Source organism: Pseudopipra pipra, chromosome 3 (genome assembly GCF_036250125.1).
Source record: "Pseudopipra pipra isolate bDixPip1 chromosome 3, bDixPip1.hap1, whole genome shotgun sequence".
Lineage (NCBI taxonomy): Eukaryota > Metazoa > Chordata > Aves > Passeriformes > Pipridae > Pseudopipra > Pseudopipra pipra.
The window spans coordinates 15,348,916-15,376,478 of record NC_087551.1 but is presented as its reverse complement, the minus strand read 5'-3'; the positions used below and the strand labels follow the sequence as shown (position 1 = coordinate 15,376,478).

The 27,563-nt window shown below is 38.2% G+C and overlaps 1 protein-coding gene across 2 annotated transcripts in view; it reads right to left on the bottom strand.

The window, feature by feature from the left end:
* Window positions 1-27,563, bottom strand: part of FBXO11 (F-box protein 11) — a 72,263-nt gene that overhangs the window by 4,998 nt on the left and 39,702 nt on the right. Inside the window, exons 4-18 of one of the 2 annotated variants that reach the window (XM_064647990.1) lie at window positions 25,473-25,617; window positions 24,075-24,204; window positions 22,919-23,002; window positions 22,698-22,830; window positions 17,477-17,583; window positions 17,276-17,387; window positions 12,238-12,344; window positions 12,015-12,152; window positions 3,157-3,374; window positions 2,757-2,842; window positions 2,581-2,675; window positions 1,426-1,548; window positions 1,239-1,324; window positions 802-878; window positions 545-688 (exon numbers count right to left, since the gene is read on the bottom strand). In XM_064647990.1, the coding sequence (XP_064504060.1) occupies window positions 545-688; window positions 802-878; window positions 1,239-1,324; window positions 1,426-1,548; window positions 2,581-2,675; window positions 2,757-2,842; window positions 3,157-3,374; window positions 12,015-12,152; window positions 12,238-12,344; window positions 17,276-17,387; window positions 17,477-17,583; window positions 22,698-22,830; window positions 22,919-23,002; window positions 24,075-24,204; window positions 25,473-25,617 (1,785 nt within the window). The remainder of the gene's footprint in view (window positions 1-544; window positions 689-801; window positions 879-1,238; window positions 1,325-1,425; window positions 1,549-2,580; window positions 2,676-2,756; window positions 2,843-3,156; window positions 3,375-12,014; window positions 12,153-12,237; window positions 12,345-17,275; window positions 17,388-17,476; window positions 17,584-22,697; window positions 22,831-22,918; window positions 23,003-24,074; window positions 24,205-25,472; window positions 25,618-27,563) is intronic. The other variant, XM_064647991.1, reaches the window with a different exon arrangement.

Sequence of the window (27,563 nt, the reverse complement as noted above, 5' to 3'; positions counted from 1 at the left end):
AGGATTACTTTGAAATGCTTAACTTAAAATTAAAGCTCATTTACAGCAAGTGATTATCTACAAAATATGAGAAGCTGATATCAGGACACACAAGTCAGGAGATTTCAGACAGGGACCACTTCTAAGTTTACAAGTATACAAGAGATTCCTTAGAGATCTGTCTTTTTTTTTTCCCCTAAATCTTGGACATTGGCAGAACCTGAACTGTTCAGGTGCATGATTTTGGCTACGTGACTTGAATTCAATACTGTATTTCAGTCAAATGGCAAAGCTTACAAAAGCAGATGGGACAGAAGTACTGTCCTAAGCAGCAATCTAACAGTCGTCTTGGATGAGATTAATTACCTCTCTGCCTCCCACATATTTCAGTATTACTGATGTAATTAAGGCTAAAAAGCATCTGGGTATGTTCCCTATAACTCTTTTATTACTTCAGAAGACAAGAGCGACATTTCTAAAGAGCACTTTAAAGAGGACACTGTTTAATCTGAAATTAAACTCTCATCCAGAATATTCAGTATATGCCAGTAAGAGAAAAAACTACCTCTTCCTCCATTAAATATACAGATGCCTCCATCTCTTCCATCATGGATTTTATTTCTTCTTAGTGTAGGATTACTGTCTGTTTTAATCCACACACCAGCCATTGCATTATCAAAAATTTCATTGTCTTCTATAAATCCAAGCCCTGAAATTGAAGGAAGGGTGGAAAAAAAAATAAAATCAAGAAGGATAATAGATGATAAGAGATAACATTGCAGAGCATAAACAATTCTGGATAAACATGAAAAACAAACCTACCAGAATTATAGACAAGAATACCACCATTCTGACCACCCCAGATCTTGTTGCGTCTAATTTTGGGGTTGCTTCCAGTTCTAGAGTAAAATGTAAGCAAAGAAGTCATTTAAAACAGTTTACTACATCTCAAGGCCAAACATTAAAAATGCATCTAAAGTGCCCCATAGATCTCACTGCTTAAAAATCTTAGTAAAATATGGTTCTTTCCAAACATGCAAATATATTTTAGCTTTACAGACTCCAAGGGCCACCACACATTCTAGTCAATATTTGGCCTCTATTAGTAATAACTTTCTTGTAGGTTAAAGCAGAGGGTATTCAAATATACTGGATTTTAAAAAAGTTATTTTTATAAACAAAATGACAAGAACAGTTAAAAAGACACAAAAGAGCACAAGCCAAGCTACATCTGTTTTGACATAAAATCAGAATGTTACCTTATCTGAACCCCTGAGTACATGTGATTATAGATGTCATTGTCTTCTAACACGCCATGTCCATTGTCATAAAAATAAACTCCAACCTAACACATCGAGAATTAAATTATTAGTTCCAAAGTAATGAGGCATAAAACCACAGACTTTCTTTTCTGTGGTCCTCTTGTAACCACAAAGCAAAACTCACTTGTTTTCCACTGTGTATTCTGTTTCTCCTCAAGACTGGAGTGCTCCCTGTTGTCACCCAGACTCCAGCCAAAGTATTGCTGTAAACTTCGTTTTCCTCAATCACACCTTGTCCTTTTTCATGCTAAATCAAGATGATTTAAGAGTTGAGAAAACCTGCTAATCACCAGTACTGTTTTTCCTGCTGTATACATCCCTCCCCAACATGGTTTCTTTACTGTAGCAAAGTAATTCCTTTCTATTTGAGTATATTTTTTCACCTTCCCCCCCACCCCAAACAGCACATCATGATTTTCTATGTCTGCCATGAAACACCCTGCATGTAAATCCTTATATTCCAAGGCTCTGCAGTGGTATTTGCAAATCTCTGCTGGCTGTTGGCAGCATGGCTGCTCCTCAGCACTGTGCACTCACATGACAGCCCTGGCATGTGGTTCCTAAACCTACACCCAGCCCTGTCCACCAGGAGGACAAAAAACTGGCAGTACTATCCCCACCACATGTTTGGGCTCTGAGGCAAAGCACCAGTGTCCTTGGTCAGAGGAAGCTGTTCTGGTTAGATCTACACAATGAACAGATGAAGCTGCACACCTGCAGCATTAGCTGAACCTTACAGAAAGCTACACAAATATTTCTCAAAATCTGATATTGCTAAAGGCAACCTGACAGCTCTTTCAGTTCAGTCAGCAGAGCCTTGCACACACTGGAAATTGTGCTTTATTCCCCACTTCTACAATACACAACTGTACAGAAATTGCAATGTAAATCACCCTGAGGGCATTAAAAAAAATCTTATTTGAGGTTAGTGGTAAACACATTACACTCCTTAAGAGCTGAGCAGACTTCTATTTTTTTAAAAATAATGACATACTATTATGAAAACTAAGCCTTTTCAAAAAGCTTTTAACCAAGAAATGATGAAAATCTGTAATCTATCCTATTTTAAATATTTTACTCTGTAATAGGAAAAATTTGGTGGCATTCATAAAAGCCTTCATCTTTTAAATATCAGCAGCAGCTTCCGTCTCTTACAATGAACCTACTTTAGAACACAAGAAACTCAATCATTCTAAGCACAAACATTTTACAGAGTACTCTTCTCTAATGTTTATAAAACAGAAGACAATTTTGTAGCCTGTTTGTAGGTTGTACTTACTACATAAATTCCACCATGTTGACCATCATGAATCTTGTTGTGTCGAACTATGGGACAGCTGTTTGTTCGAATCTGTATTCCTGCTAATGCATTACCTGTTAACAGAAGTGTTATTTAATACTACTTAGATATTCACTTTTCTCAGAATTCAAGGTGCAACAAGCAAATCAGCTTACCATAGATGTCATTTCCTTCAATAAGGCCTCTTCCATCACCAAAGATATAAACACCACCTTGATTCCCATTAAAAATTGCATTGCCCCTAGGAAACAAAAAAATCCACATTATGAAGAATGGTTCTAATCTACTGTACAATACTACACATGTATGTAGTGTCTAGGACTGTACACTACTCAGATTTAAAATAAAGACCTTATGTTCTGTTGCTTTGAGAAAGATCTACCTCCAGCCGTGTACAGAAACTAAAAATGCAGTTCAACTGAACACAGACAAATTTCATTTCTACATATACAGTAGTACTTATAGTTCATTATAATTAAATGAAATTAAAGTGCACTTCCTCTGTCCCCAGCAAATCTCTTCTAAGCAGTGAAATATCAATGAGGAAAACAATACCTTATTGTTGGGTCACTGTTTGAGGTAATCCAAACACCTGCAAAATTGTTTGCATAGATTTTGTTCTCTATGAATTGTCCTCTTCCTTTTTCATGAACATAGATTCCTCCAGTCTGGCCATGATGGATTTCACACCGCACTACCGTTGGATTGGCATATGCTTTCACTTCAAAGCCTGCTATCCTGTTCCTATGTATGTTGCAGCTTTCAAAATAACCCTTAGGACACAAAACATGCAGTTTCCTGGTTAAAAGTCCTTTCTAAAATGAAGGCTATTCCCTCCCCTCCCTCCCTTCTAAATACAATCTTCATTTAAAAGGAAACAGTACCAAAACTGACAACACATAAGTACTTACATAGGCAATTAAAACAACTACTGCCACTATGTAATTTCATTTCCCCCCCCAACAATACTGTGTTTGCATTGCTATTTATTACTACCCACACAACACCAAGCAAAAGTGGCAATTCTGGATATAGTACCTTGAACAGGACTCAGTATTATGTTACCTTAGCTGCTCCTGAGGATCAGACTCCTCTCAAAGGCCATAAAGCCCACAGGCCCAACAAAAAGAAGACAGTGCTATGGAGAAGACTACCTACTTGTTTTCAGACCAAGAACTATCTATATTTGGTAAACACATGGTTTATTTATGAAGAACTGTGCTAAACTTCTTTGAAACATCTAGTCAAAATAAATACATAAGAAGGTGGGAGTTCAGTAATTTTTCCAGGGCTGGACTGGTCTGAATGGCCAACTGGTAAACTTTTTTCCCTTTTCCCCTTTTTTTAAATGGTATGCACTTCCACTTAAAGCACTGCAGTAGTAGCAGTAAACCTACAACAACAATATTTAAACAAGTGCATTATAAACAAAGGCCATTGCACAAATCCATCCCCAGCACGCTCCTTCTATGCCAACAAGCACTCACATAGCAGCACAATGAACTGGTCCATCTGAAAATTAATCTGGCAAAGCAGCTGTTTTCTGCCCAATGATTTCTCTGATTCTAATGCATTCCAGGACCTTGCAAAGGAATTGTGTCAGTCCTTTGAGAGCATTTTTCTGAAACGGTCTCAGAGCATTTGATACTCAAATTCAAGCTATTCTTGAGGTGAACTTTAATGGTATTTCATGCTCATTTTGCCCAACTGAAACAACAGATATTAAACAACTGAAAGACAGGAAGCACCTCTTACTGGAGATGGTAGACAATCACCAAGTGATATGTTTTAATCTGTGGATGGCCTAGATGCAAGCTCTTGAAAGCTCTAACACAGACCACCTCCAGCAAGCAGCTGCAGAGAGCAGGACTAACAACAGAACACATGACATTCAGAGCAGGACTCTGCTGCTGACAAACAACCGAAACCGCACTGTCCCTTCCATCCAAGGACACATGGTTGAAAGATCAAGTGAACCAGTCTCAGTTCTTTCTTTCCTCCTAGATGTCTGTCTCTCTGTGCCCTGCAAAGCCCTCTATAGTGTAAACAATCTATATGATTCCACCTATAGTTGTAGCAGTACCAGTCTTTATAATGCAAAAAGGTTACCTGTTTAATGAACTGATAACATTCAGTTATAGGTATATAGGTAAAACATCTGACCCAAAAGGAAAGGTCATGACTTTCAATGATCTTTGTCACCCCCACAGGCACCTTGTCCAAACACCCTTTTTCCTGTAGCCACCTAAGTCATTTAGACTCACTCATCATGAGACTTGTTATACTTGTGAACTAAAAAAAAAAGCACAATTCCTGCCACTGCTCAGAGTAACTGGATTCCAGTGTTTGTACTCACAAGATCTACCACCTGGAACACCTCAAGCCTGGAGCTTCTACTGGCTATCATGTGGAAATTACTCAATTTACTGCCAGCCTAGGTAGTCAGCAACCTGTTTCACTGTGCTGTGAATTGCTATGGGACTCCATCAAACATATTTTGATTACAAAAAAGCAGAAATACATCCAGTTGAATGAGGAAGTCAAGATAGTATGCACTTCTCTCTACTCTGAGGATTGCAGCCAGGAAAGACACTGCATGGATTAAACATCCTCCAAAAAAAAGTACTATTCCATGTGCACAGCTTGGCTCCCCCGACTCCTCGGGGTGACAAATAAAAAAGTCAAATGGAAGATGACTACTTTCTGTCAATATTCTGAATATGTTTTTTTCAAGGACTTTGAAGAAATCCAATCCTAAGTGAGTCAAGATATTTTCAGAGTTCTCAAGGAAGCTACATGCTAACAGACTGGGGAATCTAAAAATCTCCTCAGAAATACACCTTCATGCCAAGAGGCAGTCTTTTGGACTTTTTATCCCAAAAGGAAACACTTTTTTTCCTCATTTTCACCTAAAATGAAGCCCTCAGGGAAACTTAAGTAAGATAATTTGGCATAAAGGCAAGCTTGATTCTCTTAATGGAATACATAATTTCAATTAAAATATTACTAAACATGGTCTGATATCTTTTTAAATACTTCACACATTACCCTCCCTTCGAGGGCCAAATGATGGCACCACGATGAAAGAAAAGAAGTATTTCAAGTGCACTTCATCACAGCCATTTAGGATGCCATGCAGAAGCTGCAAACAAATAGAGCCTTTATCATGTTGTCTGCAGTATCTCCACAAGCTTCAGAAAGCACTGTTATTTAACAGTATGGAAATTTTGGCTAAAATACTTTTAATTCTTGAAAACAATACCATATACTCTGTAGCTTTTTAACTTGCTTGGAAATTAAGTGAAAGAGAAGGCTCCTTCCCTTCTGCTTGTGTCCCAGTGTATCTATGTAACATGCAGCTTCAGGGAGGAACAGAAGAGGTACCTGTAGATACACTGTGCTCTGCCCACTACATCCTAAGAATACCATAACATCGCTTGACAGCAGAGTACAAGTGTAATTTCTTCAGAAAGCAGAAAATGGAACCTTCACAATGACTGCTCTTCTACTTTCTCTAAAAAATGTTGGACTGCTGATTCAGAAAAAACTGAGAATCTGCTGTTAAGCCTCTGTGAGGGAAATGCTCCTACAAAGAGGAAGAATAAAATAAACTAAAACTTTATGTCAGATAATTTTATAAGGTTGACTGCTGGGTCAGAAAGTCAAGGTTTTCTGCTAGGTAAGATCCTGTAACATTCAATATTCATAAAAAGAAACTGCATTAAAGAACCCACTCTAGCTCAATCAGAGTCAGCTTAAGCTGAACTGCTGGCTTTGAGCTGTCATGGTTAAACCCAGTGGACTTCTAAAACTTTTGAGACCATGTCTGACCATTACCTGTGTGCATCATTTTTAAACTGAATTCAGTCAAAACAACAGAACTGCTGTTTGTCAGAAACACATGCTCTCATTCCCAGACTTCCTATTTCCTATGCTATTCTCTGTTGATACCAACAATTTCTTTGGCCCAAATTCACCGCCTGGGGAGGGCTAAAACTTATTTCAGTCTCTAAGATGCACCCTGGCAATCCCTGGTATCTTTTCAACCACCAGAGCTAATTCCCTTCAAAAAGCATTGTTGTGCCTTTGAACTGTAGCCTCTCAAAGATGTCTAGTGATGGACTTCTGGATCCCAAGAAATCATATATGGGTTCAGACAACATTTCCTCTTTGGAAAGCTAACAATGAAATTGTTTCCAAGTATGAAGATAAATGATCTATTACCCACAAACCTTACTGCCAGCTCCAGCTATAACCAGTACCACCATTAGACACAGCCTGCTCCTTTCTGTCTCATAGCACACACAGTCTGCCCAACACACAGCTCTTAAGCTCTGTCCAGCTGTCAGGCAGCTCAAGCCCAGATCCTTTATGGAGACTCTGCCAGGAAGCTATTAAGGTCAGGAAGGTCAATATCCCTCCCCTGCATAGAGGGATTGCAAGCCTTATACTGCCTTCACCTCCTTCTAAGACTCATTTTCAAGTGTACTGGGTATTTTGCTTGTGCTTTGTGGTGGTTTCTGGTTATTATCACTTAGCAGAAGAAGAGTCTGGATGTCACATCACCTGGCAGTGCCAGGACTGCAAAGAAAAAGAGGCCCTTATCATTAATAAGGAAAAGGAATAAGGGAGATGTGGAAAAAGTACTACAGACTTACACAAAAATACCAAGTGTAAGGAAACTCAAAACACCTTAGTAGTAGCTTTCTGCTTGAAAAATCCTAGCTGTTAAAAAGTAGCTCTGCACATCAGATTTATTTAAAATGCCAGGCAAAGCACTCGCTGTGTGCACAAGATGACAGCTACAGTGACAGAAAGCGTGGGCAAGAACGCACTGCTGCAGCCTGTTAGGATCTGAGCAGGTAAAGCAATCACAAACAAACACCACAGGAATGATAATGTTGATGTTCTCACAGGTACACAGTGAACACGAAAAGATGTGATGACAAAGATGGGCTCCTTTGGACAAGCTCAGAAGACTTTTTACATCAAGACAAACACAGTAATTGAACTCTGATGGTTTTTTTCTTTCTGTATGTTATCTAGTTTAACAAACACTGCTTAAAATTTTAAAAATGATGGGATTTTGTTTGCTGTTTTTCTTCTCAGAGCAATTTCCCCCCCCATTTATTTCTAAAAGGACTATTTTTTCTTTCTCTATCTCAAAGATCACAACATTACAGAAATACAGAGGTATTTCATGTTACTATTTGAACAACACAGATATTTGAAGAAAAAAAAAGATAACTGTGCAAGCTTCCTAAATATTTATTAACGCTGGTATTCCCAAAAGGGTAAGAAAAGAAAAACAAACAAACAAACGACAGGAGATCAAGATAGAAAAAAATTAACTGCTTAGGAGTATCTGACTCTGTGCCAATTTAATCAAATAGCAATTAGAAATGTGACTGACAACAGAAAAAATATGCTTACAAAAATTTGTCTCCCAAAGCCTGGAATGGTCTTTATCTGAAAGTTGGTGCATTTCATAAAAATTCAAATGCAACATAAAGAAAATCACATCCAAGATGCAAAAACAAACCCTTTGCCTTTAGTGCACAGCAAAAGGCCAATTGAGTTTTAATGTAGTCTGTATAGAAACTGGCATATGCCTAAATTTTTTTTTACTTATATACACACTTCTTTAAAATGATCTGTAGTACTTAAAAGACTGAGCTGTAAACTAGTTAAAATCACCCAGACACATGCTGCTATACTTTTATTTCATCAGAAAAAAACCCCAACCAAGTAATAGTGAGTTTTGTGGTTCTCATTTGGGAGCAATGAAAACGAAGACTATTATGCCTAGATCTCAGTTTTAAACTGTAAAATTATGCTCATTCTTACAGAAAGTTGGAACTTCTCTGTTGTTGGCATACAACTACTAAATACAATTTATGACAGATGTCTGGTAACTCGTCTCAGGCAACTGCAGGAGAGGTCAGTGTAAGGCACTGAGGGCTGCCAACGTTATGCTGCATTTTTAATGCCTGCTTGTTAAACCTTCCACACAGCACTAAGGCAAACATCAGAATATTGCCAGTTTAGAAATAAGAGGTTAAGATCCTACAAGTATCAAAACACAAAGAACAGTCTGAGAACATGAAACTCGAAAACTGAAAAACAAAGCACTCTTGAACCTTTCAGAGCCAGCGCTTCAGCACAGAAACCCACGGGAAAAGAACGTGTAGGGCAGGAATTCAGCACTGGAATGTACTTTTCCCACTTCACAAGCAACATAAAAAAAATAAATATATCCCACAAAGTAACAGAAGGGAAGCGAGAGAAATGAATGCAGAAAAGCCACTGATTTGTTTAGGTATATGGAATTTGTATCTGAAAGATACCATGTCACTTTGTCACTTAATGAGTATGTAAATATTACCAATGATGTAATTTCATTAACTCTATCACTAGGCATGATGCATAAGAGAGGCTGATGCCAAAGCAGACTTTGAGATGGGAGTGCAGAATCTTTCAAAGCAGTTTATGACTACAAAGTATTTCAATAATATTTGCAGCTGAGATAAATATTATTCACAGGTTCTTTTTAATGTGCTAGTGTTTCCTCTGAACGAAACAGAAACATTTATTTCTATTCCACTTTGCTTGTGATATCACACTGATCACAGCACTGAAACAGGCTTTTCATTGGTAAGAAAACAGATCAAATACACTTTTATTTAAAAATAATAAACTGAATTCAGCCTGGCTTTTAATTTTTTTTAATACTTCAGTATTCATATATTTCATATTTATACTTTAGTATTAAACAAGAAGCAGCTCCTAGCCAGACTTTCCAATTAACCCAAGCCTACACACAGACACCTCTCCTCCAGGAGTTACTGAAGCACTCTCCTTTACCAGTTTTTCTATGGCTGAAATTACTTCATTAAATTTTTCCAAGACTAAGTCTTGGAGGGACGTATGGATACATGTATCCACTGAAGCAGATTAGTAGTGCTTGTATAATATGTTAGTACAGCTTAATACAGTCCAAACAACGAAATAATATAAAACAAAGACATAACATCTTAAGTTTGCCACCACTCTCTGCAAAATAGCCAAACAACTACATTTCTAGAGAACAGAAAATGATGTAGAGCAATCCATCAGAAGGCTGCCAGCTGGGCATTCTTCTGGACTGGTGCAATCTTGCCCAACACAGAATAAATATGCTTTTTAAGAGGTAACTATGAGAGCAGAAAAGAGGCACCTAACAGCAGAATCCCATCACGCTTCTCACCTTCCACTGGAAAGAAGATTTTATGCCAGCAGCAAAAATAGCAGCATTCTGTGACCTGTTTACCTTCCACTGAAACCAGAAAACTGCAAATCCAACAGCTACAACTAAGCACTGCCTCGATCCTTCATCCCCACCTCCCCAGCAAACTGGATGAAAAGGAGAAAGGTCTCACTAGTTTATGTCCACAGTGGATTTTCTGTTAATACTATTTCCAGTCTGCCAATTCTCATCAAAAACCTCAGGAGATCTGGGTTGGAAATTGCTGAAGGTGCACTTGATCCCACTGTCCATGTCACTGATGAATGGTACTAGTCCCAGTACAGACACTGAGGGACACAACTTGTCACCAATCTCCATCTGGACATTGAGACATTGGCATCTACACTCTGGATGCAACTATCCAAACAGTTCCTCACCACCAAACAGTCTATCCATCAAATCCACATCACTCCAATTTAGAGAGAAGGATGTTGTGGGGGACTGTGTCAAAGGTCTTGCAAAAGTTAAATGGCATCTGTAGCCCTTCCCTTGTCCACTGATGTCACCCCATCACAGAAGGCCACTGGGTTGGTCAGGCAGGTCCTGCCCTTGGTGCAGCCATGCTGGCTGTCCCAAATCACCTCTCCCTGTCTCCCATGAGCCTTAGCAGAGCTTCTAGGAGGATCTGTTGCATGATCTTCCCAGGCACAGGGGTCAGGAGTTCCCAGGATCCTCCCTTCTGCCCTCTCTTAAAACTGGGCGCAAGGTTTCCTTTCTTCCAGTCATCAGGGACTTCACGTGACTGCCATGACTTTTCAAATATCATGGAGAGTGGCTTGGCAACCACATCAGCCAATTCCCTTGGGACTCTGGGATGCAACTCATCAGGTCCCATAGACTTGGATATGTTCAGGTTCCTCAGGTGGTCATGAACCTGATCTTCTCCTACAGTGGAAGTTGTTCCCCCAGTCCCTGTCTCACAGTTCATCCACTCAAGGGGTGCGGGAAGAAAGACTGCCAGTGAAAGCTGAGACAAAGTGTTGTTGAGTACCTCAGCCTTCTCCTCATCTCATTACCAGTGTTGCTCATCGGTGGGGTTGCTTTTTTTTTGACATTCCTTTTCTGGATGACATACCTGTAGAAATCTTTCCTGATATTCTTTGCATCCCTTGCCAAGTTCAGCTCCATCCACACCCTGGCCTTCCTGACCCCCTCCCGACACAATTGGACAGTGTCTCTATACTCTTCCCAGGTCACCTGTTCCTGCTTCCACTGCCTGTTCATTTCTTTCCTGGCCTTGAGTCTTACCAGCAGGTCTCAACTCAGCTATGCTGGTCTCTTTCCTTCCTTTCCTGATTTCTTACACCTGTGGATCAAGAGCTTTTGCACCCTATGGGAAGCATCCTTAAAAATCGGTCATTTTAAGAGTGACCAGAATAAAACAGCTCATTTTATCAGCTGGGTGGGGGGAACTGGGAGTTTGTCATTCAAGCAGGAGAAACAATGATTTGGCACTGTTTAGTAGTCATGCAGAATATTTTCCTAAAACAAATCAGCAAATAATCATCTTTTATTTCAGTGGCAAAAATCCATTCTGTTTACTTCAAGGGCTATCAATCTTATCACTCACTACTTTACATGTACTGGGAAGCTATCACCCTCACCCCACACAAACATTTTTATGAAAGAGGATCTGAATTCTGATATGAAATTCTGTTTCCAAATTCCACAACTAATTCCATGCTACAAAAGTCCCTCTTCCCAGAGAAGTTGTTTCAGAGTTTTAACACTAAAATAAGGTTAAGTCTCCACAGAGCATGTTTTTTCATTTCTAAATCTTCCAGCACCTTATTTTTTGTTCCATTTCAAAGGGAAAAGAATGAAGCATAAATGTAAGCCTACCATTTACATCCTATTTCAAGAGGTATTTTGTCACTGTAACATAATACAATGTAACAGGCTGCCAATCAACTGCAAAAAGCTTGTTTAAACCTCTTCCAGATAAAATTGTCTTTAAAGTGAAGTCTCCCACTGAAGGGCAAGAGAACACCAGCAGGCATATTTTATAGCATCTGTTCATAAGTAAAAGCATGTTTTTTTAAACATTTCTTCAACGACAGGCAAAATGTGAAAGCTTCAGTTACACAACATCTGTATTCCTTTCTTCAAAAGAAAACATATATGTTACCATGCCATGGTCAAAAGTGAAAACTCCAACGTCACGTCCATGGTGAATGTGATTCCGTCTGATAATGGGATTTCCATGGTTTTTAACCCAAATCCCTGCTAATGCATTATTGGATATCTCATTGTCCTCATATATTCCCTGGGAAATAAAAATGTAAATTAAGACAGGAATCAAGAACACCAAACAATTTTATCAAAGTAAAGAAATTCGTATAGAAAATTACCTGTGCATGGTCTGTAATATAAAGTCCAACATTTTCACAGTCGCTGATGTTACAGTGTTTAATAGTAGGACAAGCTCCCTGGCCACTAACACATACTGCAGAGCCAACTGGAAGAAAACAGTACAGTTACCATAGCTTCAAAGCATAGTGTATTTATAAATAGTCTGGCAGTGCTTTTGCAAGAAAAGTTAGTGTGAACTGATATTTAAAAAAGATTCAGCCAATGATTGGCCAGTGCCAAAACATTGCAAGACACTGGCAGAAAAACACTAATGTCATCATTTTGCAGATGCAAAAATCACAGTAGGAGTTGCTTTAAAAATCACCCTGCCACGATTATACATCTGCAAGGACAATGGTTTATATAATAATTCATGCTTATGAAAGTTCTCATTTATTTCCCTGCATTAGACCCACTGTATACTGACCACAATAAAGGGCAACAGAAATAGAAAAAATTTCTATGCTAATTACTGCTTTTTTTTACTTCCCTTTAAACTTTCATAACTCAGTACTTCAAAGAGGCCAAACAAATATTAATTTTGTAGCATACAAAGACACACTGTCTAACCAGAGATGAGCAGGACACAAATGCACAATCTCAAGTAGACAAAACACCAGGAACCAACAGGTCTCTTCTTGGCTGAGTTACAAAGCTCCTTGAATAATTTCAGCTACCATACCATAACCTAGAAAATAAACCTTTTTCAGGAAACTAGGACTCAAACTGCTCAGGTCTTCAGCAGATCAGCTCAATTCCCTGAATCCCATGAAGTATGAAAATAATAAATTCTGCAGCCATTAAAAATCAACAGTCGATTCACAGTGATTTCTGAAAGCTAAGACCTTGTCTCAGGGTACTTGGTCTATGTACCACACATCATCCCTAAATAACCAAGCCAGTACCTGCTCTGTTAGTAAGTTTTCATATATCCTTCTAGCAAATTACCACAAAGACTGTACTTTAATAATTCACACCCTCATTTACAGAGAGTTTATTTTTTTAATTCCTACAGATATTGTTTTGATTGTCTAGTCTGACCTCATGAATAATACAGGCTATACTAATTCCCTGAATTAAGTCCTGCTTCAATTCTAGTAGCAGGAACTTCAACACGTTATCTCTTAGAAACACATTTAATTTTGACTCTATGATTTCCAGCAACTGAGAAACCAGCATAAAGCTTGTTAGCTGGTTACAGGGCTGTTCCCTTTTAATTTACACTTTAATTGCTCATCTGAATTCCTTCAGCTTTAGCACACAGCTACTGGTTCTCTTTACACCAATGTATGCCATACCCAACACACGTTTAGTGCAAGCAATTTTCTCGTTCAGCCTTCTCCTTGACAAAGTAACAAACTGCAGTCAGTGTGTTTTTCACTACAGCTGAATTTTTCTGCTTTACCTTATATGACTTTTCATTGAACTGTTTCTAAATTTTCGAACATGTTGCTATGGACACCAGAAAAGAGCACTTTATTCTGAAGTAGAACTAAGCAGAGGCGTTAACACAGTCTCTCTACTTCTGCTCAGTATTCCCAGAGGTGTAACTAAGGATCACATCAGTTCTTTTGGCCACTTGACTACACGAGGGTTCATATTTAGCAGTTCCCCCACTGTGACTCTCTAAGCTTTTCCCAGCTTTCCACAAGGGAGGTTTATCACTTAGAAGGAGGAACAAACGTGAGTTGTGTGTATAACTTTGCACTTGTCCAGACTATCGTGAATAGTGTTTGACAGCCCAACTACAAAGAAAGGTCACAGCAACCCATCCTCCTGGTTACTTATAAGATTACAGTTATAGTATATTCTTATTATATCTATAATACTCTAAAATATAAAGTCCTCATTCTCTAGAAGTCCCATCAATATGCATCTTATTTATTTTCTTCAAGTCATTACACTTAAAGTCAAGAAGTCATCTTTGAAATAACCACAAAAAAAGCCATTTATAGTTACCCTGAAAGTTATTTTTCATCTATTCGGTGTGTGGTCTGGTAATTCTGTAGAATTCTAATACTTTAAGGCACTATATGCTGAAGTCAAGTATTTTTCAAGGATCAATGTAATTATACTGGGACTGCTGCCTTCTTTTAGTCAAAGAAAGTAATAAAAAATGCTAACAGTGTGATGCAACCATTATAACTTTCTGTAAATATACAATCATTTGATTCAATCATAAATTTTAAATTCTTCATTAACCAAACCCCTTCATTTACTACCTCATTATTCTACCCAGAATCAATAGACAGTAGTCATGCCATACTTCATCCTGTGTAGTCTCCCTCCATACTGCCTCCCCCAAGGACATACACCATCTCACCCAGGTTTCAAGTTATTGTTGATAGATAATAGGAGCCCAGAGAATTTCTTGGTCAGTTCTTTTTAAACTCCTGCATGATTTTAGAATGTCTATTTTTACAGCTGTTTAACCTCATCCACGGTTACTGTCAAGAGTGGAACATATTTCATTATCCCTCTAGGGTATGAGCACATTTATCATTCCTGCCTATTCTCATTAAATATGGAACAAAAATTACACAACACTTTGCCATTCAAATTTTTCCATGCTATGATGGATCAGCATCACTGCCAAAAGTCCCTTTGTTCCCCAAATTAAGACACAAGCACGGTCTCTTCTAAAGACAGATGTATCTTGTCTTGTTTATCAAGTTCTTTGTGGGGGTAAGGTGGTATTTTGATGGGGTGTTTGTATTTTGGGGGGAAGTCCCCACAGTTTACTTCAATTCCTATTCTCTACTTACATTAGCTGCTAATAACTTCTCCTTTCTTGTATTTCATAATTACTTTCACTCCCCTTCCCTCTACCTCTTTTGGTGTCACTGAGGAGTGACGGATTTTTAGGAACCCAGTCTGATGTTCTAAAAGCATACCTCTATCACATTTTGCTTCTTTAAATGAAAGCAATCTTTATTCTCACTCACTTCACTGGACTGAAGTATTCATTGTGTGAAATTGGTCCTTTTGCAGTACCAAGCACACGTAATACTGGTTTAGGCTTTATTTTGTTTACTCAAAATATAATGATTGCACACACTTATGCAATATTTAAAATAAAAAGGCACAATGCCATCCACTACTACTTTTATCCATCGAGGTGAGGACTAACACAGATTTCTTCCACAATGGATGCAACAGAACCTCTAGACTCAGGATCTTGCCATTTAAACTTTATTTAAAGATGCTCTGGACTGGCAGCAGGAGACTTCTAGCTAAAATCCCTTGCACTTACATAGCTCGTATCTCTACATGTTACATACATTAAGACCTTTATATATGACATAATGTAGAAATATGCTTTAATGCAATTAGGAGATCTGCAGAAAGGATATCAAACGTGCTAGGAAAGATTTTGAATGCTTATGGATCAGTATTTCAGAGATGTCAATGATTTGGAAACAGTAAATGCCTTTTCTGGCAGACTGCCATTTTTTCCTCCCTTTTTACACACACTCAATACTTCCTGAATAGGTTATAGCAAGGCTTGGTAGGATTTAAAAGTCAATAAAATTTAATAATCAATAAGTGATGATAGTACAGCCTCCACACAGGCTCCAAAATTGACCAGAAATTTTAACTTCGCAGAAAAGAAGCAACAATTCAATAGAGCAAACATTCAGAAACCCAGAGTCTTGAAGGGGGCAAAAGTCCGAAATCCTCAGAAAGTCTTCCATAATGAAAAATGTTCATAAAAAAAGATCAAATATTAATTTTAATAAACAACTTTCACCAAAATATCAAGACCTACTAGCATATCTGTAAGCACGTTTCAATATGAAGCCATGCAGCTCTTCAAACTACTTTTATAATCACGTGGTTCAAGAAACTAATCTAATTCATTTGTTGTCAAGGTCCCCAATATTGGTATATAAGAAGTTCCAGAATAAATTTTCTTCATGTACTTCAATTTCCCAGTAGTTAGCATTAACACTGAAATACTGAGAGCAGTTCCTGTCCTTTGTTCCTCTCTTGCTATTTTTAACACTTCCATATATTTGCTGATATGCCTTCAATAAAACAGATGATGATGACCAAGGGTAGTGTTTTATAGCCTGAAACCTCCAAGAAAGAGCCCATCTTTCCCCAGAAGGCACAGACAAGGAATCCTTCTACCACTCTCATTGTGGTTCCCTGCAGTATTCTCTCCTTCACAGGTTGTACCAGAAAAGTGTAGTTTTTCTATCTAGTCTGAAGATCTTTTTTCCTCACCTTTATGTTGAGCTGAGCAACCTCTGTGCACAGCCTGCTGCACAGATCCATTCCCTTTCACTAGCTGAACTTGCTGATCTAAGTTCATACTGCCATTTCCATGCAAAGACTCAGTATCTTAATTCTCCCAAACCACTTCTTTCTGACACTCCAACTGCATTTATCAGGTTGTGTTCAAACACGTCTTGTGTCTAGTGATTACAAACTGTTGTGTCTTCCTGCCAATGATTAAACTGCCATTCAGCTTCTCACTTCAACAGATTCCAACCAGTTCTTCCCTGAATCTCAACTACTAATGTTTCCCAAATCAGGTGGTATAAATTCCCTATTGTCTCTGATGGTGACACTTCTGCCTGTCTTTCAACACTTCTGCCTGTCTAGCCAGGTACTAATACTCTATGTCCAATCATTCCACTCAAGAGGAAAGTGAACTGAACTTAGCATTTACATCTCATGACTGTTTAATGCCATCAATCCCAGTAGTGAATATCACAACAAACCTCATGTACACGTCCCACGTGCACCCCCTTCAAATGCCCCCTCCTGCCAGCTACAATTAAAAATACCAAAACCAGTAAGGTTACTTAAACTGTCACTTTTCAGGTTTTAAACCAATTGCCCAGAGAGTCTAAACGGATTCAAATAGAAGACCAAAGGTTTTGGACACAAAGAAGTCACTAATAGTGCCATTTCAAGGCAAGTAAGGCTTGCAGACATGTATTAAACACCTGCATCAGAAAGTGAAATATGCCAACAGTGATCATACTCAATTTGTGCATTTCTTCAAACGACAAAAAGCCCACTAACCAGTACAAGTACTTCGAATAATACAGTGATCTATAATTGGACTGCAGTTCACGGTAATCTCTAAGCAGTGGTGAGCATTGTGGTGCTGAGCAGATTTGTCATCAGGGTTGAACTGAAAAAGGAAGAAAACACAGAAACGTTACATTCAATTGCTCAGGCCTTAAAACTTTTAAAAGAGCTGCTGAAGTTTGAGATTCTTACCCTGATTGTCATATATCCAACATAGGCATCTTCAGAACCCTCCATAAAAACGAAGGTGGAATCTCTAGTGTTTTCTATTATAACTTTATCTGCTACTTTTCCAGGTGCTGTAAAGAAAACAATTAGTAAGTCTTAGTTTATGCCACTGGAAAAAAAAATCCTCAAAAGATTTACAGAATTCTGTTCAAAGTAACAAAGGAAATTAACGCTATTGTTGGCACATAAACAGTCTTCATGTAAGAAGAATCTTAAACAAGGAAGTTTCAAAGACAATGAAGAAACTGGTCTTTAACTAAGACAATCTGGCACTAATTTACTGTGCAGTACCAGGAGAAAAACCTTCTCTTGTACAAAGCTAGTTTTTGACTATTACTTATGATGAACTGAATTAGCAGTTTAAGCACGAGGCATTAGGCTAGAGGCACTTTAATTCTGTTCCAAGCACAATTTATTTTGGTATTCTGAACCCTTTTATTAAAGCTAAAAACATATATTCCATCACTAATTTGAGCCACTATTTAGTAATCTGCTCACAACCTACAAGTGACCTCTCCCCATACTTCTCAAATGTAGGATTCAGAGTTTTGAACTGATATCCTCATTATTCTTCAGGGGTGAAAAAAAAATCTTATTAAACTGGATTGAACTACCTTACTGCAAGTATGTACAGAAGGTTTCAGACTGGTTCACTTGCAAGATGCCATAATGTGCCATTTGATCTCCTGTGCTACCAGAGAGGCTCTGCTTGATTCTTTATCCTTAATCCAAAGGCAGGCAATGTTTACATTGGGATGGCAAGAGCCGGCAGAGGGCGCACGAGTTAACAACAACCTTGCACTGGAATCAATTCAATGACGCTCATTCACAAGCAAGATCGTTCATCCAATTCAAACCTGCACATTAACTATGCAAGTTAGAAGCAGCCTTCCTCAATGCATAAAATATAAAGTTTCACATTCTATAGCAGGTAACTTATCTGAGAGCAATTTCAAATCATTCCCCACTCCAGACACACAAACATGAGCGGGTATTTGCCCTAAATTCTGTATTTTATTGAGGCTACGCACAGGATTTCTCATGAGCAGATCCTTTTCTGCTGTCTGTTGACACTAGTACAGACAAGTGGTATGTCCTGTTCTTTATCTCTCTGGCAGAAAGGTGTCAGTCAGAATGGAGCAACATTTATATCATTATCCAGCTTGTTCTCACTATCTAAAAGCCTGATCTCTGCTTTCACTACTGCAGAGCTGCAAATATTTTAAGGTAGTCTAGCTCTTCTTCATACCACTATTCACTTAGTACTACATAACTAAAAGAGGCTTTGATGAGGAGTTCTGTCATCATACAAAACATCTTTCTGTGGCTTGATAACATTTCTATATATTCACCATGGTGCAAATGCACTGGTATACACGAGTGTATTTCAGTATATGAAAAAGAACAGCACCACAGTATTGCAGGTGAACCAAAACTAGAAAATAGAGGCCCTAACAGGATATAAGAGCCATAAATCAATATCAGAATTGTGTTCTCTTTTAAAGTGGCACAGAAAAATTGCACTTTACACTGGATGCTCTGAAACACAATAAAACAGAGATTTGTGGAATTCTGCTTGTAGGTGTTTGGAATGCACTTGGGTCACATTCTCTACAGGTATTTCCTTCCTCTCAGCACACGAGTTACTTCATAGGTCTCTGAGTCTGGGAGGTCCCAGAATGCCCATCATGGAATATGCCAGTTAGTAAGACCACTGCACTGAGACCCCCCCTGGGAAAAGACTGAAGACTTCCTTGAGCATTGGTTTCATTCTAAATGCACCAATAAAATTCTCTGCAATATCCTACTGAATCTTTGCAAAATCATCTTTCACAGAAGTATCTCTATTTCAGCTTTTGGCTTAGACCATTTTAGAAAAAATGAACCAGTATAAGAATCGGAAAAGGAAGAAGAGGACTACTAATTTTGTAAGCAAAACACAGCTCCCAAGAAGACTATTTGCTGAAATCTAAGGGAGTTGTGTTCCATGGGATCAGAATTCATACTCAGCTTAAGGACCAAGATGGATCATTTAGAAATAATGTAACAGAAAGCCTACAATAAGGGACTGTCTAAAGAATTATAAACTAACTGGATGTTGCCTCATAATTCTTTAATTCCTCAAAAGGAATAAAACAACTTCAATTTTCAGTGCATTAAAAGACAATCCACTACGTTCTGCAGGAAGTAATTGTAACCCTGTTCAACTTTACCAGGCAAAAAATAGAGATACCCTTTTAGATCTTGCAGTCTGAAAAATCTTCAGCAAAGAACACAGCTCTAAACTAGTCCAAAATACAACTTTCAAACTTCAAAGATGCAGAATGGGTATTTAAAGAAGAGCTCAAGCATGTGAAAGTACTCTCGCACTCTAAAGTAAAAACATATTTAATTACGACAGTCTTACCATTTTAGATTTTTCCACCCTTACAATCACAATAATAATTCTCATTGTTTTTACTAATGTGTTTCTTGATTGAAAAATCCCCTGATAATCCCTTTTTACTTACTCGCACATTATTTAAGCCAAATAAAAATAAAAGAGACACAAAAAAAAGAAAGCTGTAGCTCCTAAAACATAGAAAACCACACACATTTAGTGAAAATTCTCATATTGGGACACATGTCTGTCAACTGCTGAAATTCAGTCCATTGAGAGACTTTGTGTCTTGAGTGCGATGAGCACTCCATGGATATTCCTGCACTGAACACACATCCCCTCTCCAACTCTGGAAAATAAATTCTTTTAAGAAATCCATAGGTATTTCTGTCCACTGAACCAGATGCAACAATTTCCTTTCAGAACCTCTACTCTTGTTCCTTACTTGACAGTTCAGATAAGTCCCAGTACTAACAATACCTCCAAAGGCTTCCTTCTGAACTAACTCCTTCCCCTGGATTTAACGGAACAAATAAATAACCCCAAAATTAAACAGAACAACAAACCTAGAATACCAGGCACTATTCTGTAAGAACATTTTGCTTATGTGTGAAAGCAGAAGCTCCTTGTGAGCTCAAGGTATGTTAAGCTGCCTTTCTAATAATGTTGTGCTTCTTCAGAAGTCAGCAGAAGAAATATTAAAGAAATTTGAGTAGAACTGCAGAGAGATTTGGTGCTGCCTTAATCCTACCATTCTGAAAAGCATGTCAGACTGAACAGAGAAGAGGTAGTTCTCCAAGGCTTAGTGGTTCACTTTAATTTGTTTTCTTTTCCAGACAAAAGAAAATTGACTCTCTCTACAATGTCATTCACCATACAGTGGAGAAAGTCTGAGGAAGTGAAGTCAGCATTGCCAAAAACTGAAATATAAATACATCCAGCATTTCTGGATTCCTCTTGGAGGTTTTGTTCCCCAAGATAGCTATTCTGTTACAAAAATACACAATGCAGATCCCTGGCTCTTAAAGGACTGTAGTTAAGATAACTTAAGTTATTCAGAAAAAGTTAATTCCAGTGGAAGGGAAAGCAGAGGACTTTTCAAAACCTAAAAAGAGCCAGAGAACATGCAGAAGTCTAACCATGTATCAAAGATGTCATTTCAAGTGTCATGAAGTAACCGAGAAGTTTTGTATCTTAGGACAGCGCTGATCCAGTTTCTTCTGGATTTTAAACACTTCATGAATACAACTTGCCCTATTTGTACTGGCATCTGTTACTGTCATCCCCCATCTGAAACAGAAGCCAGGGGCATTCTGTTATTTGTCTACAGCCACGTGTCCATTAGCAAGCACTGCAGCCTAACAACAGTGGTACTACAAAGTGAAATAGTGCTGAGGATCAGACACCCACACCACCCACGTTGCAGGACAGGGAGGGTAGAAAAGACCGACTTTGGACTAGTCCTGTCCCGGTCTCTCTGACTGAATGTACACTGGCTACTAGAGTGCAGGAAGAGTATTCCAGGAACACATCTCTTAAATTAGTCTCATCCAAAAGGAATCCAGTTAGTGCTCCAAAACCTCTCCACAACACAAATCAAAGCACTGTAAGTAGGGATGTTCAGAATGCTGGCTTCAGATACGTAGCCATGAACTGACAAACTAACATACTAACACAGCCACATCTTGCGGGTCTGGGGGGACAAGTTTTAGGAGTAACACTGGAACAATCTGACTGCACTGCTCAAAACCATTCTCACTGCCAAGTCTGCAAAACCCAGGCAAGAAGTGCCAGAACGGGCTCACTCAAGAACAAAACAGTTGGTATGGAGAACAGATAAATACCCAAAAAGAGGGACTTTTCAAAACAAAAAAATCCAAACCCAAACTACACACACTCACACACAAAACACACCCCACCAAAACAACTACAATCCCCTAACCTAACAAGCAATCAAAAAACCCCACAACCCAGAAAATCCAACCAACCAAGCCAATGCAAATAGGCAGCATCTCAGAAAAAGCAAACAGCAGGCAGTTCACTTCTGGGTCACCAGAGAAGCAAGAGGTCTGAGACCCCTTAACCAAGATCTCTACCAGACCTGAATACAGTCTCAATTTCTACCAGTTATCATGCTACTAGGAATTAGCATGCTCACAGTAGTGACAGGAAAAGCAAACAGCTCCACAAGTACCACAACTTGCAGCCAGGTGTATTATCTTATATTATAGATTATATTATATCTTATATTAATCTTATCTTTTTCTTTCCTAATCTGAAAGTCTTATTTGGTTCTCCATAAAGGTTCTCCTTTAGAGGAATGGTTGGGAGATGAATAGAGAAAAAAACCTCTAGTCTTAGAATCTTTCTGTTGGATGCTCTCATTTCCTTCCTCAAGATGGAATTACGATGAAGAAAATGGGACAGATACTAATTTGGGCTTGTTCCCACTGCTGGTTTCTACTCTGGAGATGGGATATATATATGTACAAATTTCATAAGAACCACCTGAAAATTTCAGCTGCAGTCATATAACTGAATATACTTTCTGAAAAATTCAATTTTTTTTCTCCCAATAAAATAAAAAGATAAGTTGTTCCAAGAACTAACAAGCAGACAATGGTACTTCAGTCTGAAGCATCAGCTACTTCTTAGTTAGCAATACTTGTACAAAAAAATATATATTTACTAGGCTGATGAAGAAAGATGGGCATTTATAGTAGATACTTAATACATCAGAGTATTTTTGTAATTAATGTAGTAATTAACACAACTTTGCGATGACGATGCTCTCAGTTTACATACCTGCACCGATCATGGTGATTGGAGATTCTATATATATCCATTCATCAGTATATATTCCAGAGTGAACAAAGATAAGTCCATCAAAATGAGCTTCTTGAACTCCACCAAGAGCATCCTCAATAGTATCATAATACTAGAAGAAAAGGGACAAGTTTAGAGAAATGTCCATTTCCATTTAAATAGATATCTAAATACTTTTAAGAACTGCTTTAGATACATACCAGCATATTTTCTCTTCCTTTGTATCTTGCAGGATTACTGTAGAAGTGTTCAGCAAAACCTGGCTTTACATGTGCTCCTTTGTACTGAAATAAGGAAAAAAGTCTGTGATAAGTTTGCAGACAGGTGGGTCTGAATGCATGGACAAGAGATCTACTAATCCTCTAATTAACCAGCCATTTGCCAATATCAGTTTGTTCCAAGAAGTAAGGACCACATACTGAGCTCCCATACTAGGTACACGATTCAAAATGGCAACAATCAAAAATGGTCTGAGCCTAAGGGAGTGATCAACTAAACCTACTTACAGTAGGCCAACCTACTTACACAGCCAGGAGCCTTGAAACCGGCTGAGAGCTTCAAACACCTTATGCACTCCACAGCCACTGTTTTTACATCCATGTCTCGATTCTCTAGCAGCTTGCCACAAAACAAACTGCATTTATATGGTGAGGAAAAGAGAACCCTATACCTTCACTTGTGATGGAATAAACAAAGAAGCCAAGTCAAGTATTTGTCCTCAACAAGCTTCTGAATTTCATTAACCAATGACACGCAGCATTGTTCGATTCACTCACCCTGATATTTCTCTTACTTATGTTTTTCAAATATCATGCCCAGCCATTCTTACAATAGCTCTGGAATTTTGGATTAGAGGTTCAATCACATGCCCTAAAGATAACTTGTTGAGCTGCAGTCACTGTGAATCACTATTTAAGCCCAAACTGGTATTACCAATATACTGTTCAGTTTACTAGAGGAAGATGCACACAAATCTGATAACCAGCACACACACTGGTTTAGTAACAGACAACAACAACAACGTATTTGCAGTTTATTTGCAAGCCACAGACCATGACAATCTTTTCCACAGAATTTCAGTGATGCAAAACACAAAGAAAACCCAAGACAGAAGAGCTGGATGCTCACGCACTTTACAATGTTGTGTCTCCCTGAAGTGTGCCTCAAAACAGGAAATAACTTCAGATTTCCCCCTACTGTGTAACACCAGAGGATCTCTCCCCACCTCCTCAGTCACATCACCTTATTTAAAGTTTAAACTCAAGTGAATCACTATTGTCAGTTCCATTTCACAAGTTGGGTTTTTTACTTTTATAAACATCTGTAAATTTGAACATAAACAAGTACTACTCTTACCAGTTGCTGGAAGCTTTCTTTCCAGGGATTTGGATGTTCATATTCTTCTGGATTAATCTGATAAAATTTACCAGGTTCAGGATGCATCATGGGACGAGTGTACTCAAATACTTCCATATATAATCTTTTCCTGAGCACAAGTGTCAAGCAAAAGAGAAAATTAATGCATTTCTGATTACTCTTTCATTTTCACGTAACACCAAAAGTTAAACCTCATTTTTTTTCTGAGATATGCCAGTCTGACAGTGAGTTTTACCAAGATCAGTACCCACCACTTAGACACTTCCAAAACCATTTTTCTGTTGTACTGACTTTTGTGTTTTTCTGAGAAAAATTTTGATGTGTTTCATGAATCAAGTGAAAAAGTTCTCAACATGCAATTTCCATGAAGAAATTCAAGCAGTTAGTTACAGTGTTTGTGGAATCAGAGTCTAATTGCATATTAACTACAGCATTGCCTTAACACTTACAAAAGTTAGTAGCACGAGAATAACAAACTTAAAACAAAGTGTGCCACCACCTCTTCCTCACCTTGCCAAAAAAAGACTGAAAAATGCATTCACAGAGAACAAATAATGCACTGTATTCCAAAAAGAGTTCATCAGTGAACAAATTACAGTGGTTTAAAAAGAAGAAAATGGCACACAGCAGTTGGATTCTTTTGATTAGTGCCAGAATGCAAATAATTGCAGTGTCTGAGCCTGCTGATATTAAGCCCAGACTTACAGGATGCCACTGAATCTCAGAAGCTGTAATTCATCTGACAAGACATCCCCAAAGCTGTCTTTAGGACAGAAAAAAAAAGGGGCATTTTTGTTATTTTATTCTTTTTCTTTTAGTCTTTATTTTTAAAAAAGCAGCCTAAGAAACATGTTATTTTTCCCTTATAAACAATTACAAATTTAGATCCTTTTTATTCAAACTCTCAATAACCCAGAGGAAGGGTGGATTCAAATGGGGGAAAACAGCCCCAACACCCAACCACTAAACAAAACAAACAAAAATCAAATCAAACCAACCAAACAAAAAAAAATTAAGTAACACTATACAAAGCTTGCATCTAACATTAAGAAATATTTTATTTCTTTTGCATCACAGTTCCCACTGCAGCCTGCAAAGGGTTAAAGAGGGAAGAAGAAATGGCTACTGAAGGGATTGATTTTTTAAAACATTGTTTAACTAGTATCTATACTACTAGAGAATCAAGTTTTACTGTTTAATACATACAATCAGACATTCATAAGTAACAAATAATGCTTAACTGAACCAGACACATTAAAATACAATTGGTTTTAATTCAACTAATTGTAACCAACATTTCAATTTTTCTATTGTACTGGCATCTTGAGCAGCACATCTAGTATTTCTGAAGATAATGAGGAATAGCTTTTCACTTACCACAAAATTGGATCGTTAGCCAGCTCACTGAAGCGTTTACACACACAAGCTGCTCTACAGAGATCCTGCTCCAGCAGGTAGGAGAAGATCTTTAGAACCACTTCATCTGGCAACTTCTCCTGAAGATACTGTTCTGCAGGTGCTGCTATTAAACAGTAATCAATATAAGATTATTGACATATTTAACCACCTCAAATTCTGACTGAAGTAGATTACCAACTTGTCACTTGAAAGATTTCCATTTAAAATGCCAATTATCTCAAAGCAGCCTTCCTTTCTTTTTTTTAAGCATGTTTCTTCTAAATCTGAAGGCAAAAAATCCAAAATAAGTCACAGACTTCAAGTCCTCTTTCCAAACATTTTAGTTGACCTTTTTCTATTGAAGGAATCATTCTGTATATGACTGCAGATGTTAAGCAGGCTACTGTGCATGTTCCAGATATACTCGCTTTTCACTGCTACTAGCTTCATTGTGATTCCATTAACCCACATTATCCATATGATAATAATAATAATGCAGTCCCAAAGCCAAAATCTCTGCAAAATGCTTTCAAATATGAAAGAATTTACTCAGAAATAGTCACTGTCTGGAAAAACTACAAGTAAAACTTCCTTGGTCTCCCACAAAGAAGACATTAGGAAAAGAGGACACCTGGGATGTGGGAAACCAGTACCCTGCAGTAAATCCAGTCTCCTCTTCCATTTACTCCTCTTTATGCTTTTTTTTTTTTTTCAAATCAAAAATCTAAACCAGAAGAAGTGTTAGTCTTGCCAGCTATATTGCTACAGGGAGGCTGGAGAAAGTGGCATTCCCATGTCATTGTGTGGAGATGTGAGTGCACTTTATTAAACCCCTGCTCTTGGGCACACAGGCACTCCACATACACCAGTTCCTTTGGGAAACCCCCACCTGTATTTGTGTTCTCACAAGACCCTTCTGTGGCAGGTATCCTCAAAGCTGGTGAGTTCTGCTTGCACAGGTCACTTGTTTGGTCAACACCTTTAAGATCCTTTCTATGACCCTAAAGGCAGAGCCATATAGAACAGCTGCCAAAGTTTAGAGGATTTGTATGCAAGGCGTTAAAAGCTCTCATCTGCTAAATTCATAGCACAATTACATCCATGTAATGCTCCTTGCATCATTTATTTTCTCCTAGAACATCTGAATCCAAGGAGCAACAGGATTGTGATTTTGGCTACTACAAGAAGACTACTGAAGTGAGCTTAAGAAAGATAACTCACAAAATGGGAGGGAACAACATTCTGAAAAACAGTATCCCCGTGAGATTTCACCAGAAAAAAAAAAGCAGCATCCCAGGACTTCCCTGGGAAAAGCTGCACAAATAAATACATTATTTCCAGCCATAGGAGAGAAAAAAGGAACTGCAAGGATCAGAACTGTGGCTTTATGAAGATGCTGAACTGTGGTCTGTAGACCACATCATCAGCACCTGTGTACTATGAGAGAACCAATTAGAGCTGTTTTTACAGGGTGTCATGCAGACAGTCTCCAGTCAGACCAGGTAATAGAAATTCTAAAATATTACTGAGTTTGCAGTGCCTTTCCCTGAACCTGTTCCTTGTTGCACCACTGTATGAATGCTCCCTTAGTGACTCCCAAATACTGATTTCCTCCAAGATGCCACAAGGGCATTTATGCAGTTGACAGCTGCTCACAGCAGTGTCACAGCTAACATTAAGTATAAGCTACAGGTACATGGCACTTTAATCCAACAAAAACCTATGCTGTACCAAAGTGGGAAGTGTCATCATTCCACATGCCCACAACTATTTGCTCCCATAGTATCCCCATCCTCCTACAAACTATTTTTTTATAATCAGATCCTTGTTTTGGTTCATTGCAAGCTACAGAAGTGCTACAATGGAACAAAAGGAAGGAGACAGGCAGGGATGAACATCCAGAAGTTGGCCAAAACAGTTCTCTTCAGCAATGGTATTATAATGTCAGATTACAAAATTATTTTTATTCAAAAAACAAAGCAAAAAAAGCCTTATGAGCCAGGCCAAAGCCAGTAAGTCAGTAAAACTTATGAAATGCAAGTAGTCTGGAAAGGTCTTATACTCAAGAGA